Here is a 16,887-nt window from a genome sequence, read left to right as displayed (position 1 = left end):
ATTCTTTCTCCCCTATCCCCAGGAAAAATAATAATAAATAATAAATGTATGTAATATTCACACTTGCTCATAACTGTCACGTTTCTAGAACACAAAATTATATCTGACAATCAACACTTGTTTCCACAACAGAAAATAGTGCCTAATGAATTTGTTGGAATCTTTTAATGTTATTCATCAGAACCAGGACCAAAAAAATTAGTCTGACGTAGTATATTTAGATTTCCTAAAGGCTTTCAGTAAAATACCTCACAAGAGACTTTTACATAAATTCAAAAGCACACGGAATCAGTGAAGATCTCTCTACATGGATCAGAGACTGTCCGACCAAAAGAAAGCAGTGTGTAGTATTAAAAGGCTAAGCCTCAGACTGGAGGGACGTAATGAGTGGTGTGTCACAGGGATTGGTCCTAGGCACAGTTCTTTTCATAATATACATTAATGACCTATAACTCATATCTAAGATCCCTAAGATTACTAATAGTACTAAACTAGGAGGTAGAGCAGTAAATGGGCGGGAATGCAAAATCAAGAGATCTTAACTTTCTAGCAGAGTGGCAGATAGATGGCAAATAAAGTTTAATGTAAACAAGTGTAAAGTTATGCACTTTGGAGACAAGAATATACATTATGACTACAAACTATTCGGATCTCTCTTAAATAAGAAAAGAAAAGGACCTTGGAGCTGTCATTAGCCACAATTTGAAATACACTAAACATTGTCAAACAGCAAGTAAAAAGGGCAACCAAATGTTAGGTGTCATCGCCAGGAACATAGATTACAAGACACTAGAAACAATTCTCACACTTTATAATTCTCTAATAAGACCACACCTTGAATATGCAGTCCAATTTTGGGTCCTAAACTATAAAAAAAAAAAAAAAAAGAGGAAAAAATTAGAGCACATACAAATACATGCGACAAAATTGATTCCATCCCTTAGAAATTTGGCATACAAAGAAAGGCTAAAATGAGTAGACCTCTTCTCCCTTAAAAATACATAGACCATGACAACTCAATCAAAGTGTTCAAAATTCTGAACAAGTTCGGTAAAGTAAATCATGACCATCTTTTTGAAATACAAGAATATGGGATTACCAGGACAAATGCAATAAAATTCAAAGCTAAAAGATGTAGTACAGACATGGGAAAAAGCTTCTTTTTCTATAGGTGTGCTGAGCACTGGAATAAGCTACCATCAGAAGTAGTGAATGATAAGAATATAAATACCTTCAAAAGTCATTTAGACAAATATTCTATAAATTCAGGTATACTCTGAGAAAAATGCCAGAAATAAATTGTATAAGCAACAGCAGTAACAGGGACACTAGAAGGTTATTGTGCTGCAGTGGGAATCAGTGATAGCTCAAAAAACTGCTGAGTGGAATTACATTTTCTTTTTAAAATCTTTTTTTTTTCTTTTTAACCAAACTACCCAATTGTGGGAAAATCATGCCTCCTGTTGCCTGTCTTTCTCATGAAAACCAATGTAAACCCAAAAAAGGTACTCAGCTTATAAATCAAACTCGATGGGAGGAAGAATGGCTGAGTTACCTGTGGACTAACTGTTGTGGCCAGGATGCATATTTATGTGGGCTCGAATCCATGCAACCAGTCAGTAACTCTAACCACTACACCATGTTGGTTGATATATCTATCATACTGACTGCAATTTGACTTATCAGTATCACTGTTAAACCTTGGAGCAACTGAAATTGGTAATAATGTCAATTAACATCTTTATCAGTTATGATCTGCTAGCCAATTTAGGGTAATATTTTTCAAATAATATAAACCCCATACTTACATCTCCCTCCCTATGGAGTGCAATATGTTCTTTTGCAATATTATTTCCTCCCTTTTCTTCCAGTAAGTCAAGGTTTTGCACCATGCCTTTATTTTAGGGTAGAGTGACTTGAAACTTAGTAGCCATGTACTTTGGTTCAATATGTCCAAACTATCATTTTTGTATATATCAATGGATGGCGAGATGAAAACTTTGGTGTATCAGGGCCTCAAAATTTAGGAGGGCATGGGATGGAATTCATTGGACTGATGTGGTATTCGGGGGCGAAGTGCTCTCAATAAGCTGAACTGGGACATATAAGATGAGGAAAAGAGACCATGAACAAGTCTGTGGTTGCTACACTCTGGTTTCGATACCATACACATGAAAGTGAGATAATGCATGAATGCAAACAAGGACACTGCTTCTTTGTTCCTGATGCTGCCTTACCAAGGTGGGAGGTGCTACTAGGGAAGGAAAAAATATCATGCTGAAGATATTACAACCCAAAAATGTGTATTTTGGACTGCTGTTCTTTATAATCTCAATCAAATGAAATAAAATGCTGCATACCCATACTCTTGATCACCAAACTAGTCTAGCAGTACAAAGACTCAACCATGCAGCATAGACCCCTTTAGAAAAAAAAGATATGATGCCTGCAATTAGTATTATGTTGCAAGAAAGAAAATTATGCAGATCCAACATCTCTAATGAACAGGAGTGAAGGTCAAAATATAAATAGCTAAAAAAAGCAAAGGACACTGACACTAGATCAGCATTAAGGAAGTGTGAACAAGTAAGTGATTGTGACTGATGGCTCAGAGGAATCAATTCACCACTGTCCTTATGATTTCAGAGGCCTAATGTGGTTGCTGTTGTGTGGTTAATGGGTCCTTAGGAAAGACCATTAGCTAACCTCATATAGATTATAGTGGTCAAAGTGAGGTGATAACCTGGTTGGATATTCCTTATTTTGGTGGGGTATTTAAGTATTTTACCTCCCCCTAAAACGAAAAGCTGTCTCTAATGCTCACAGTGTTCTGTTTAAGCATGAGAAAATTCATTATAGTGATGCAGCCCTCTATATCATAAATTATCATGGGAGGGTATTTATTGAGAGGGTGAAGGCATGTACAGAGCATCAGATTGGGGAAGAGCAGTGTGGTTTCAGAAGTGGTAGAGGATGTGTGGATCAGGTGTTTGCTTTGAAGAATGTATGTGAGAAATACTTAGAAAAGCAAATGGATTTGTATGTAGCATTTATGGATCTGGAGAAGGCATATGATAGAGTTGATAGAGATGCTCTGTGGAAGGTATTAAGAATATATGGTGTGGGAGGAAAGTTGTTAGAAGCAGTGAAAAGTTTTTATCGAGGATGTAAGGCATGTGTGCGTGTAGGAAGAGAGGAAAGTGATTGGTTCTCAGTGAATGTAGGTTTGCGGCAGGGGTGTGTGATGTCTCCATGGTTGTTTAATTTGTTTATGGATGGGGTTGTTAGGGAGGTAAATGCAAGAGTTTTGGAAAGAGGGGCAAGTATGAAGTCTGTTGGGGATGAGAGAGCTTGGGAAGTGAGTCAGTTGTTGTTCGCTGATGATACAGCGCTGGTGGCTGATTCATGTGAGAAACTGCAGAAGCTGGTGACTGAGTTTAGAAAAGTGTGTGGAAGAAGAAAGTTAAGAGTAAATGTGAATAAGAGCAAGGTTATTAGGTACAGTAGGGTTGAGGGTCAAGTCAATTGGGAGGTGAGTTTGAATGGAGAAAAACTGGAGGAAGTGAAGTGTTTTAGATATCTGGGAGTGGATCTGGCAGCGGATGGAACCATGGAAGCGGAAGTGGATCATAGGGTGGGGGAGGGGGCGAAAATCCTGGGGGCCATGAAGAATGTGTGGAAGTCGAGAACATTATCTCGGAAAGCAAAAATGGGTATGTTTGAAGGAATAGTGGTTCCAACAATGTTGTATGGTTGCGAGGCGTGGGCTATGGATAGAGTTGTGCGCAGGAGGATGGATGTGCTGGAAATGAGATGTTTGAGGACAATGTGTGGTGTGAGGTGGTTTGATCGAGTGAGTAACGTAAGGGTAAGAGAGAGGTGTGGAAATAAAAAGAGCGTGGTTGAGAGAGCAGAAGAGGGTGTTTTGAAGTGGTTTGGGCACATGGAGAGGATGAGTGAGGAAAGATTGACCAAGAGGATATATGTGTCGGAGGTGGAGGGAACAAGGAGAAGAGGGAGACCAAATTGGAGGTGGAAAGATGGAGTGAAAAAGATTTTGTGTGATCGGGGCCTGAACATGCAGGAGGGTGAAAGGAGGGCAAGGAATAGAGTGAATTGGAGCGATGTGGTATACCGGGGTTGACGTGCTGTCAGTGGATTGAATCGGGGCATGTGAAGCGTCTGGGGTAAACCATGGAAAGCTGTGTAGGTATGTATATTTGCGTGTGTGGACGTATGTATATACATGTGTATGGGGGGGGGGGGGTTGGGCCATTTCTTTCGTCTGTTTCCTTGCGCTACCTCGCAAACGCGGGAGACAGCGACAAAGTATAATAAAAAAAAAAAAATAAAAAGTACTGTTATAAAGAAGCTTAAAAATACAAAATAACAAGGTGAATCCTGAGACATAAACAGTGTTACATAAACTGGCTGACTTTCTACTGATAATAATAATCTCCTTTCCTATTTACATTCTGCATCAAGTGTACCACACTTTGCCAAAGGAAGAAGAGGACTATTAGTACCTTAGTACCGAACAAGAATCAATTTCAGGAGAGATAAGGACCCTACAATTCCATGCAGCATTCTACACCATTATAAACAGTGTGGAAAAATCTCAAATATTCGAGAGGAATTTTTAAAAACCCACTTCAAAGACCTTATCTAACACTGAGTCATACTATTATCTAGTTTTCAAAATGAAATTATCAGTGACAAGTAGTGTATAGTAGAGGAAATTAAATCTAGTATCATTCCTACATACAGTATGTCCACATCAGACTTAAAATATATTATGGGTGATGTAAGAATCTTTAATAAAACCATTAAAATGTTGTAAAAAATGAAAGCCAAAGTACTCACTGGTCTGAGGTTCTGCACTTTAGGAAAGAGGGCTTCACCAATTTGCAACATGTTAGAGGGCAGGTGTTCATTGCTGGTCCCCTCTCCTGTCATGTAAAATGGCCGAGCATCCACTGAGAGGGTTTTTCGAGCTTCTCTTCTTTGTAATGAACGAGAGGATGAAGCTCCCTGACGACGGTCTCTGTCACGTCCCTTATATTGACCATATAAGCTATATCGTACCACGGATAATCCAACCTGATAAAAAATGTTACCTTTATAAAAGAGTTATGAAAATTATGAATCATTATGGATATTACATGATTGTAAATGAGCAAAGCATTAAATTGTCAAACTGCAAAGATTTCTTCTCTAACATTAGTCAAATATAATGAAATTTCTTACACAGGCAGATATGGAATAGATTACCAGCTAGAGACTGTGTGAACGAATGTGGCCTTAGTTGTCTTTTCCTAGCACTACCTCGCACACATGCTGGGGGAGGGGGGTTGTCATTTCATGTGTGGCGAGGTGGCGACAGGAATGAATAAAGGCAGCAAGTATAAATTATGTACATGTACATATATGTATATGTCTGTGTATGTATATATATATATATATTTTTTTTTTTTTCAAACTATTCGCCATTCCCTGCGTTAGCAAGGTAGCGTTAAGAACAGAGGACTGGGCCTCTGAGGGAATATCCTCACCTGGCCCCCTTCTCTGTTCCTTCTTTTGGAAAATTAAAAAAAAAAAAAAAACAAGAGGGGAGGATTTCCAGCCCCCCGCTCCCTCCCCTTTTAGTCGCCTTCTACGACACGCAGGGAATACGTGGGAAGTATTCTTTCTCCCCTATCCCCAGGGGTAAAGTATGAATATGTTATTTTATTTATTTATTTATTTTGCTTTGTTGCTGTATATATATGTATACGTTGAAATGTATAGGTATGTATATGTGCATGTGTGGACGTGTATGTATATACATGTGTATGTGGGTAGGGTGGGCCATTCTTTTGTCTGTTTCCTTGCGCTACCTCGCTAACGCAGGAGACAGCGACAAAGTATAATAAATAAATAAATAAAATAATTTGGATAATAATTACTTAATCAAAAAATAATAAGATGCAGATGTTCTAACCTACAAGGTATGATATGTGTGTTACACATTTTGTCATTCTTTTTTTCTCATTACTTTTGATTATGGGTAGTAGTTAGTAGGAAGCCACAGACCAGAGAGGTATATCACTGGTACTACCTGCCTGGGTATCAGGAGGATTAGTGATGGTTGTGTAGAAAGCCAGTACATCTGTTATTGTCAAGTTGGACTCCTTTGACCGATGTAGCTGTCTTTTTGCCTCATTCACATGCAGACTGCTGATTTTCTGTTCACACACATATATTCTCTCCTTGCTACACATAACACTTGACAAAAATTAAGTCGCACAACTCATTCTTTGTACTCTAGATTTACCTCCAGAGAGTGCTGTGCACTGCCCTGCCCTCTGGCAAAATGGTAGGAGCAATAGACAATAGTAGTAGTATGTTGGTACATTAGGCAGGAGCATTAGGAAGAAGCATCAGGCAAAAGTAGTAGGTAGACACATTTGGCAGGAGCATTAGGCAAAAGTAGTAAGTTGGAACCTGGTTTAAACAGAGAGATATCCATAAGTATATGTATGTAAGTAGGAAAGATGGCCAGAGAGCGTTACTGGATAACGTTTTAATTGATAGATGCGAGAACGAGAGACTTGTTGGATGTTAATGTGCTAAGAGGGGCAACTGGAGAGATGTCTGATCCTTATCTTGTGGAGGTGAAGGTGAAGATTCATAGAGGTTTTCAGAAAAGAAGAGAGAATGTTGGGGTGAAGAGAGTTGTAAGAGTAAGTGAGCTTGGAAAGGAGACTTGTGTGAGGAAGTACCAGGAGAGATTGAGTGCAGAATGGCAAAAGGTGAGAACAAATGACGTAAGGGGAAAGGGGGAGAAATGGGATGTATTCAGAAAAGCAGTGATGGCTTGAGCAAAAGATGCTTGAGGCATGAGAAAGGTGGGAGATGGGCAGATTAGAAAGCGTAGTGAAAGGTGGGATGAAGAAGTAAGATTGTTAGTGAAAGGGAAGAGAGAGACATTTGGACAATTTCTGCAGGAAAGTAGTGCAAATGACTGGGAGATGTATAAAACAAAGAGGAAGGAGGTCAAGAAAAAGGTGCATGAGGTGAAAAAGAGGGCAAATATGACTTGGGGTGAGAGAGCATCATTAAAATTCAGGGAGAATAAAAAGATGTTTTGGAAAGAGGTAAATAAAGTCCATAAGACAAGAGAACAAATGGGAACATCATTGATGGGGACTAATGGGGAGGTAATAACAAGTAATGGTGAAGTGAGGAGATGGAGTGAACATTTTGAAGGTTTGTTGGATGCATTCGATGACAGAGTGGCAGATATAGGGTGTTTTGGTTGAGGTGATGTGCGAAGTGAGAGGGTCACGGAGAATGGTTTGGTAAACAGAGAAGAGGTGGTGAAAGCATTGTGGAAGGTGAAAGCCAGCAAGGCAGTGAGTTTGGATGGTAATGCAGTGGAATTAAAAAAGGGGGTGACTGCGTTGTTGACTGGTTAGTAAGGATATTCAATGTGTGTATGGTTCACGGTAAAGTGCCTGAGGATTGGCAGAATGCATGCATAGTGCCACTGTACAAAGGCAAGGGGATAAAGGTTTGTGTTCAATTTACAGAGGTATAAGTTTGTGGAGTATTCCTGGGAAATTATATGGGATGGTACTGACTGAGAGGATAAAGGCATGTACTGAACATCAGATTGGGGAAAAGCAGTGTGGTTTCAGAAGAGGTAGAGGATGTGTGGATCAGGTGTTTGCTTTGATGAATGTATGTGAGAAATACTTAGAAGAAAAGATGGATCTGTATGCAGCATTTACGGATCTGGAGAAGGCAAATGATAGAGTTGATAGAGATGCTCTGTGGTCGGTATCAAGAGTATATGGTGTGGGAGGTAAGTTGCTAGAAGCAGTAAAAAGTTTTACCGAGGATGTAAGGCATGTATAAGAGTAGGAAGAGAGGAAAGTGACTGGTTCCCAGTGAATGTTGGTTTGCGGCTGGGGGGGTGATGTCTCCATGGTTGTTTAATTTGTTTATGGATAGGGTGGTTAGGGAGGTGAATGCAAGAGTTTTGGAGAGAGGGGCAAATATGCAGTCTGTTGAGGATGAGAGAGCTTCGGAAGTGAGTGAGTTGTTGTTTGCTGATGATACAGCGCTGGTGGCTGATTCGGGTGAGAAACTGCAGAAGTTGGTGACTGAGTTTTGGTAAAAGGTGTAAAAGAAGAAAGATGAGAGTAAATGTGAATAAGAGCAAGGTTATTAGGTTCAGTAGGGTTGAGGGATAAGTTAATTGGGAGGTAAGTTTGATTGGAGAAAAATTGGAGGAAGTGAAGTGTTTTAGATATCTGGGAGTGGATTTAGCAGCAGATGGAACCATGGAAGCGGAAGTGAGTCACAGAGTGGGGGAGGGGGTCAAGGTTCTGGGAGTGGTGAAGAATGTGTGGAAGGCAAGAATGTTATCTTGGAGAGCAAAAATGGGTATGTTTGAAGGAATAGTGGTTCCAACAATGTTATATGGTTGCGAGGCATGGGCTATAGATAAGGTTGTGCGGAGAATGGTGGATGTGTTGGAAATTAAATGTTTGAGGGCAATGTGTGGTATGAGGTGGTTTGATCGAGTAAGTAATGAAAATGGTAAGAGAGATGAGTGGAAATAAAAGGAGTGTGGTTGAGAGAGCAGAAGAGGGTGTGTTGAAATGGTCTGGTCAGGTCACATAGAGAGATTGAGTGAGGAAAGATTGACAAAGAGGATATGTGTCAGAGGTAGAGGGAATGAGGAGAAGTGGGAGATCAAATTGGAGGTGGAAGGATGGAGTGAAAACGATTTTGAGTTATAGGGGCTTGAACATACAGGAGGGTGAAAGGCGTGCAAGGAATAGAGTGAATTGGAATGATGTGGTATACCGGGGTTGATGTGCTGTCAATGGATTGGACCAGGGCATGTCAAGCGTCTGGGGTAAACCAAGGAAAGTTTTGTGGAGCCTGGTTGTGGAAAGGGAGCTGTGGTTTCGGTGCATTACACTTAACAGGTAGAGACTGACTGTGAACGAACACGGCCTTTGTTGTCTTTTCCTAGTGCTACCTTGCATGCATGTGGGGGGAGGGGGGTGATATTTCATGTGCAATGGGGTGGCGACAGGAATGGATAATGGCAGCAAGTATGAATATGTACAAGTGTATATATGTATATGTCTGTGTATGCTTAGGTATGTATACGTTGAAATGTATAGGTATGTGTGCGTGTGTGGGCGTTTATGTATACACATCTGTATGTGGGTGGGTTTGGCCATTCTTCTGTCTGTTTCCTTGCACTATCTCTCTAAAGCGGGAGACAGCAACTAAGTATAATAATAATAATAGTAAATTGGAGCATTAGGTAGAAGCAGTCTGTATGAATTCTTAGTAGGTGCCTCTGGAAACACTGCACAAGAGTTGCCCTCTGCCAGTGTCCTATTAAGAGCAATGCACTAAAGCTAAGAAGTGCCACCCCTTTGAGGAAGTTCTCGAAGGGAATGGATGTCAGCGTCAGGATGACAGATTGCCAATACTGTGAGTTTTGAAAAAAAAAATCCGTCATTTTTGTGTCCAGCAGTCTTTGTTTAATCATATTTTTTTTCCAATTTGGGTTTCTTATAGTTTCATTTGGATAAATATATCTTTACCTGCAGGGCTTCAATAACTCCATAGAAGGAAATTTGCTGTGTTCAAGATCAGTTCTTATCTGACAGTGAAAGTAAAGTTTTGTAGTGTTTGTTTTCCCATGCAAAATAAGCTTCAATAAAGAGAGGAGTGGTAATAAATGCATTATGTCTGAGATAGCAGACCATATCATTCTGAAATGGTTTGGAAATATGGAGAGGATCAGGGAAGAGAGAGTGACTGAGAATCTTTACTTATCAGAAATGGAAGGTGTTTGGGAAGACAAAGGAGATGGAAGAACATTTAGGGTATCAAGTCTTAAACATTCAGGAGGGTGAGAGACTGCATCATGCAACAGAATGAACAAGAATGATGTACAATTTATAGGGTATAACAAGCTATCATTGGGCTGAATGAGAACAAGAAAAACCTTGGTAAAACATAAAATAGTCTGTGGATGGTAAGCTGTGTTCGGTGCATTATACATGACAGCTGAAGACTGAAAGTGTACAAATGAGGCTACTGTTTGTGTTTTCCTAAAGATACCTTGCTATGCCAAAAGAAGCAACTGTGAAAGATAAAAAAAAGTTATCTTAGGTCAGACTGGACTCACTTTAGTTATATTTGGTCAAAGAATCAAGAACTTGAAAACAGGAAATTTGCACAAAAACTAAGTTGCAAAAATAATCAATTTGACCATCAAAATGGGAGAACCTTGATGAATATCTTATCTTTTTTATTATACTTAGTAGCTGTCTCCCACGTTAGTGAGGTAGCACAAGGAAACATGAAAAAATGTCCCAGCCCACCCACATACACATGTATATACATAAACGCCCACAAATGCACATATACATACCTAAACATTTCAATGTATACATACATATACACACACAGACATATACATATATACACATGTACATATTCATACTTGCTGCCTTCATCCATTCCTGTCTCTACCCCGCCACACATGAAATGGCACCCCCCCCCATGTGCATGCGAGGTAGCACTATGAAAAGACAACAAAGGCCACATTCGTTCACACTCAGTCTCTAACTGTCATGTGTAATGCACCAAAACCATAGCTCCCTTTCCACATCCAGGCCCCACAAAACTTTTCATGGTTAACCCAGACGCTTCACATGCCCTGGTTCAATCCAGTGACAGCACATCCACCCCAGTATACCACATCATTCCAATTTACCCTATTCCTTGCACATCTTTCACTCTCCTGTATGTTCAGGCCCCGATCGCTCAAAATCTTTTTCACTCCATCCTTCCATCTCCAATTTGGTCTCCCACTTCTCCTCGTTCCCTCCACCTCTGACACATATATCCTCTTTGTCAATCTTTCCTCTCTCATTCTCTCCATGTGACCAAACCATTTAAATACACCCTCTTCTGCTCTCTTAACCAAACCCTTTTCATTACCACACATCTCTCTTACCCTTTCATTACTTACTTGATCAAAACACCTCACACCACATACTGTCCTCAAAAATTTCACTTCCAACACACCCACCTTGCTCTGCAAAATCCTATCTATAGCCCATGCCACACAACCATATGACATTGTTGGAACCACTATTCCTTCAAACATACCCATTTTTGCTCTCTGAGATAACCTTCTTGCCTTCCACACATTCTATCTTTCTAAATCTCTCATCTATCACTACCTCACTAATATCGGAAAAGGCAAACAAGAAAGGAAAAATACACAAAATGTATATACAAATAAACAACAATGATACAGCTGGAATGTACAATGAGACCTAAATGCAAAAGACTGGTAGGAACCTTAAAATGTGGTTAGATTAAAACACAGTGAAAACCACTGATTTTTGGTCACTAAGTAGCAATGAGGTATATAGTTCAAACCCTTACCTAAAACACAGCTTAATTCATAAAATATGCAAGAAAAGAATAAAACTGCTAACTCAAATGCATAATACATATACATAATATGATATACCATAATGCCTTTAAGCTCACCTGACATGGTTCTAGGCTCGGAAGTTTCTCCCCTGACAAAAGAGCTTCTGCAATAGCAGTATAGAAGGATCTGGCCACCCCTGAGCCTTCCCCAGGTTCATCCCGGAAAGTTACTTTCACGCGATTGACGGCTAGAGGAGGAGATGACTGCGTACCCCGCCTATGGTAATTGTTGTACTGGGTATTGAGCTCCTTAAACGTTTGAGTAATTAGTTGCCCTCTCTCACGGTCAATCTGTAATAATTGAAGAAATATGACACATAGAGACAGCAAACATCTACTCAAAAAGAGAATGGTCAAAGAATTAAATTTTCCGTTAAACTTTCAATAAAGCTAAGGAAAAAGATGAATCTAATACAACAGATGACTGAATATAATATGTATCATAGAAGTGAAAATGACAGAAAGGCTTTACCTTAGTGAGATTCAGGTCACGTTGTTGACAGTTCCGAAGCTTTTCCATTTCTCTTCTAAACTTGGCTTCCTTGACAGGAAATCCTCCGAGTTGTGCTATAATGGAGCCTGGCTCTGCTCCAACATCATCGATAAACACCCTTCCAAACAACTCCAAGGTCAGTCTCCATCGCCCTAACAGCAAATCCTGAGATACTCCACTTCTTAATAAAGCTGGTCTGTTGGTTGGAAAATGGTCTCAATTAACATCTAACGAAATACCAGAAAAAAAAACATGAATTATCAGCTTTGGTTCTTTGAGAAAGAAGAACTGTCAAGATATATGCTTGACTTAAAAATGCCTATAATACCATTTGGACAATGTTTACATGTGATTTACTTGAATATTCAAGACAAAATTACTGCTCCTGCTTTAAACCACTACCTAGTTAAAACTTCAAGTCAGAAGCAAAGTATCCAGCCCTGACCCAGAAATAAATCTGCTTTCCTATTCAGGTTAACTGTTACCTCTACTTTGTGCATGGAAGCACACAGAACCCAAGAACACTCTTAACAATGGCTCTCATATCAAAAAACAATAAATAAGAAAAAACAATTAAAGTGAGTGGAATAACAAAGCCTAGACCTACACCTTGTTCTTCTTAAACTGATGATGAATCTCTAACAACAGCAACATGGACGAGATAGAACCCAGACCTGGCTCTTTTTCAATCCATTACAACAACATTCACAATCTTACTTCTAACCTTTCCTCTATTGAAAACCACCAGATCTTTTCCTTCTCTGTGAAATAAAACTGTACAAAGCTGCTTCTCCTCACATCATCAGATCTCCTACTACAACCTCTATCAGTTTCCACTCCATGGGTACAGTTCATACCTACCGTAGTACAGGAACACAACTGATCTTGGGCCTCTGAGCTTTTAAGCCATCCAGTTCAAAATTTCCCTATCTTCTATTATGTTGCTTTTGTGTTTTGTTTGCCCCCTCCCTTTTTTTTTTATAACATTCCTCCAAAAATGTACAACTCTTTGACATTTTGCTGCAGAACTTTGTGCAAAGCTCTGCTTTCTTCACATCCACATGCTGAGGCCTCTATGCAGCAGATTTCAATGTAAACCAAGGCTCTGACCAAAGCAATCCTGGCAGAACTAAGGCCTTTTCTTTTTCTCCTTAATGATTTGGAGCAATTCATTAAAAGCTTACTTGACTTCCTGACCATCTCGACCTCATTTCTGTTACACCTGACCTCTTTTTTCTCTCAGACAGCTTATACTACTCACACACCATTTCTGCCCCCTTAGGGGTTCTCTGACCACAATCTCATTTCTATCAATGCTAAATGGGAATGCCCATCCTCTACCACACCCTTAAAATGCCAAATCTGGAAATGTGGGAGGACTCAAAAGTATCTCTATGCAGCTTCTTTATTTACTTTCCCTGGGATGGGTACCGCTTCTTTGGTCAGGAAGCCTTGTATTGTAGTGAAAAAATAACAAAGGTTATCTTGGCAGAGATGGAGTCCTATATCCCATCTTCATCTAAGCCTTTTTCTCCTCAACTCTGGTTTGATTCCTCCTGTTCTAATGCCCAACACATCAGGGATGATACAAACTGGACCATGAAACTCTTCCCATCCTCCAAACCTACTCCTCTTCTTTTATTCTTGGAGTCATTGCAAACGTTTTCTCTAAAAAGCCAAGTACACCTTCATAAAAGAAAATGGGCAAACTTCACTTTGTCTACTGACAAATCACTTTGGTTCTTAACCAGAAGCATCTCCAACAGCTGAAGTTCAACCTTTCCTCCTCTTTTCTAACCAAGTCAATCTACTGCTAACTCTCCAACTGATAAATCCACTCTTTTGGGCATTCCGTTTTCCTCTAACTCAAAAATGGATGATTCAGATTCCAATCCTTTACCCCAATCTCCTACTACTGAAGCTATGCCATTTCCTAGATTTTCAATATGCAGTGTTCCAGGTACTATCCCAGCTCTAGGTGGACAAGATATCTGACTTTGATGGCATACCTCCTCGAGTGTGTTTCTGAGCTAGGCTCAATCCTTGCTCACCTATTTTACTCCTCTCTTAGGGATGGGCTGCACCAAGGTGTGATTCCAAATGGAAGGGAAAGTCTAGGGTGATGTACTAAAGGCTAAGAAGCAGCACTGGAGTTCACCAGTTATGGAAACCCTATTGCCTTGGCCAACCCCTTGAGAGAGTTCCAGAAAGGAACTGGTATCAGAGATGTACATATACAGTTAGATATAGTAGTCCTAACAGTGCTGTATGGATGTGAGGCATGGGCTGTGGACAAGAATGTACAGAAGAGAGTGAATGTGTTCGAAATGAAATGTTTGAGGACACTAAATTTATGTGGTGAGAGGAGGGTTGACTGAATAAGTAATGACAGCATTAAAGACAGGTGTGGTAACAAGATTATGGTTGAGAGAGCTGAAAAGGGTGTGCTGAAATAGTCTGGACATATGGAGATAATGTGTAAGGAGAGGTTGACTAAAAAGTTTATTTTACTTATTCATTCATTAAACTTTGTCGCTGTCTCCCGCATTAGTGAGGCAGCGCAAGGAAACAGACGAAAGAATGGCCCAACCCACCCACATACACATGTATATACATACACGTCCACACCCACACATATACATACCTATACATCTCAACATATACATATATATACACACACAGACATATACATACATACACATGTACGTAATTCATACTGTCTGCCCTTTATTCATTCCCTTCGCCACCCCGCCACACATGAAATGAAAACCCCTATCCCCGCACGTGTGCGAGGTAGCGCTAAGAAAAGACAACAAAGGCCACTTTCGTTCACACTCAGTCTCTAGCTGTCATGTATAATGCACCGAAACCACAGCTCCCTTTCCACATCCAGGCACCACAAAACTTTCCATGGTTTACTCCAGACGCTTCACATGCCCTGGTTCAATCCATTGACAGCACGTCGAACCCGGTATACCACATCGTTCCAATTCAATCTATTCCTTGCATGCCTTTCACCCTCCTGCATGTTCAGGCCCCGATCACCCAAAATCTTTTTCACTCCAACTTTCCACCTCCAATTTGGTCTCCAGCTTCTCCTCGTTCACTCCACCTCTGACACATATATCCTCTTGGTCAATCTTTCCTCACTCATTCTATCCATGTGACCAAACCACTTCAAAACACCCTCCTCTGCTCTCTCAACCATACTCTTTTTATTACCACACATCTCTCTTACCCTTAAATTACTTACTCGATCAAACCACCTCACATCACATATTGTCCTCAAACATCTCATTTCCAGCACATCTACCCTCCTCCGCACAACTCTATCAATAGCTCACGCCTCGCAACCATATAACATTGTTGGAACCACTATTCCTTCAAACATACCCATTTTTGCTTTTTAAAACAACGTTCTTGACTTCCACACATTTTTCAACGCTCCCAGAACTTTCGCCCCCACGCTACCCTATGATTCACTTCTGCTTCCATAGTTCCATCCACTGCCAAATCCACTCCCAGGTATCTAAAACACTTCCTCAGTTTTTCTCCATTCAAACTTGCCTCCCAATTGCCTTGTCCCTCAACCCTACTGTACCTAATAACCTTACTCTTATTCACATTTACTCTCAGCTTTCTTATTTCACACACTTAACCAAACTCAGTCACCAGCTCCTGCAGTTTCTCACCCGAATCAGCCACCAGCGCTGTAAGGGGAGTGGGGGAGGAATGGGACGTATTTAGGGAAGCAATGATGGCTTGCGCAAAAGATTCTTGTGACATGAGAAGTGTGGGAGGTGGGCAGATTAGAAAGGGTAGCGAGTGGTGGGATGAAGAAGCAAGATTATTAGCGAAAGAGAAGAGAGAGGCATTTGGACGATTTTTGCAGGCATATAATGCAAATGACTGGGAGATACATAAAAGAAAGAGGCAAGAGGGCAAGAGAAAGGTGCATGAGGCGAAAAAGAGGGCAAATGAGTGTTGGGGTGAGAGAGTATCATTAAATTTTAGGGAGAATAAAAAGATGTTTTGGAAGGTGGTAAATAATGTGTTTAAGACAAGGGAACAAAAGGGAACTTCAATGAAGGGAGCTAATGGGGAGGTAATAACAAGTAGTGGTGATGTGAGAAGGAGATGGAGTGAGTATTTTGAAGGTTTAATGAATGTGTTTGATGATAAAGTGGCAGATATAGGGTGTCTTGATTGAGGTGGTGTGCAAACTGAGAGGGTTAGGGAGAATAATTTGGTAAACAGAGGAGATGTAGTAAAAGCTTTGCGGAAGATGAAAGCCGGCAAGGCAGCGGGTTTGGATGGTATTGCAGTGGAGTTTATTAAAAAAGGGGGTGACTGTATTGTTGACTGGTTGGTAAGGTTATTCAATGTATGTATGACTCATGGTGAGGTGCCTGAGGACTGGCAGAATGCATGCATAGTGCCACCGTACAAAGGCAAAGGGGATAAGAGAGTGCTCAAATTACAGAGGTGATCTGGTATATGAAGGTTGACAAGCTGTTAATGGACTATAGCATATAAAGCAGCTGGGGGAACAAAGGAAAGGTCTGCAGGGTCTGGGCGTGGATATGGGGCTATGGTTTCAGTGCATTACATATGATAACTAGAGAATTGATGAAAGTGAATGAGACCTTTGTCTCTTCCCAGAGGTGAAACTAGAAATGGTGAAGAAGTATGAAAGAAAGAAAGTTGGTTACTAGAAATGAAACTTTGTTAATCTTTTCATGAATCAAAGGGGAACAAATTCAAAAAATATTTTTGGTGCCTCCAGTTTTAGACATGATTCTAGGTATAATCACACCACTGAGTAAGAATAGACCTTCATTTCCTTCTAACAGCTATAGTTTTTGAGA

The 16,887-nt window shown here is 40.3% G+C and overlaps 1 protein-coding gene across 1 annotated transcript in view; it reads right to left on the bottom strand.

Moving 5' to 3' along the window:
• Nucleotides 1–16,887, bottom strand: part of hyd (E3 ubiquitin-protein ligase hyd) — a 312,986-nt gene that overhangs the window by 41,975 nt on the left and 254,124 nt on the right. The window contains exons 28-30 of the mRNA XM_071667186.1: nt 11,999–12,215; nt 11,584–11,817; nt 4,864–5,100 (exon numbers count right to left, since the gene is read on the bottom strand). Of these exons, the coding sequence (XP_071523287.1) occupies nt 4,864–5,100; nt 11,584–11,817; nt 11,999–12,215 (688 nt within the window). The remainder of the gene's footprint in view (nt 1–4,863; nt 5,101–11,583; nt 11,818–11,998; nt 12,216–16,887) is intronic.

The sequence above is a fragment of the Panulirus ornatus genome, chromosome 11, assembly GCF_036320965.1.
Source record: "Panulirus ornatus isolate Po-2019 chromosome 11, ASM3632096v1, whole genome shotgun sequence".
Lineage (NCBI taxonomy): Eukaryota > Metazoa > Arthropoda > Malacostraca > Decapoda > Palinuridae > Panulirus > Panulirus ornatus.
The sequence above is the reverse complement of the archived record's forward strand: the minus strand, read 5'-3'. Positions and strand labels throughout refer to the sequence as shown.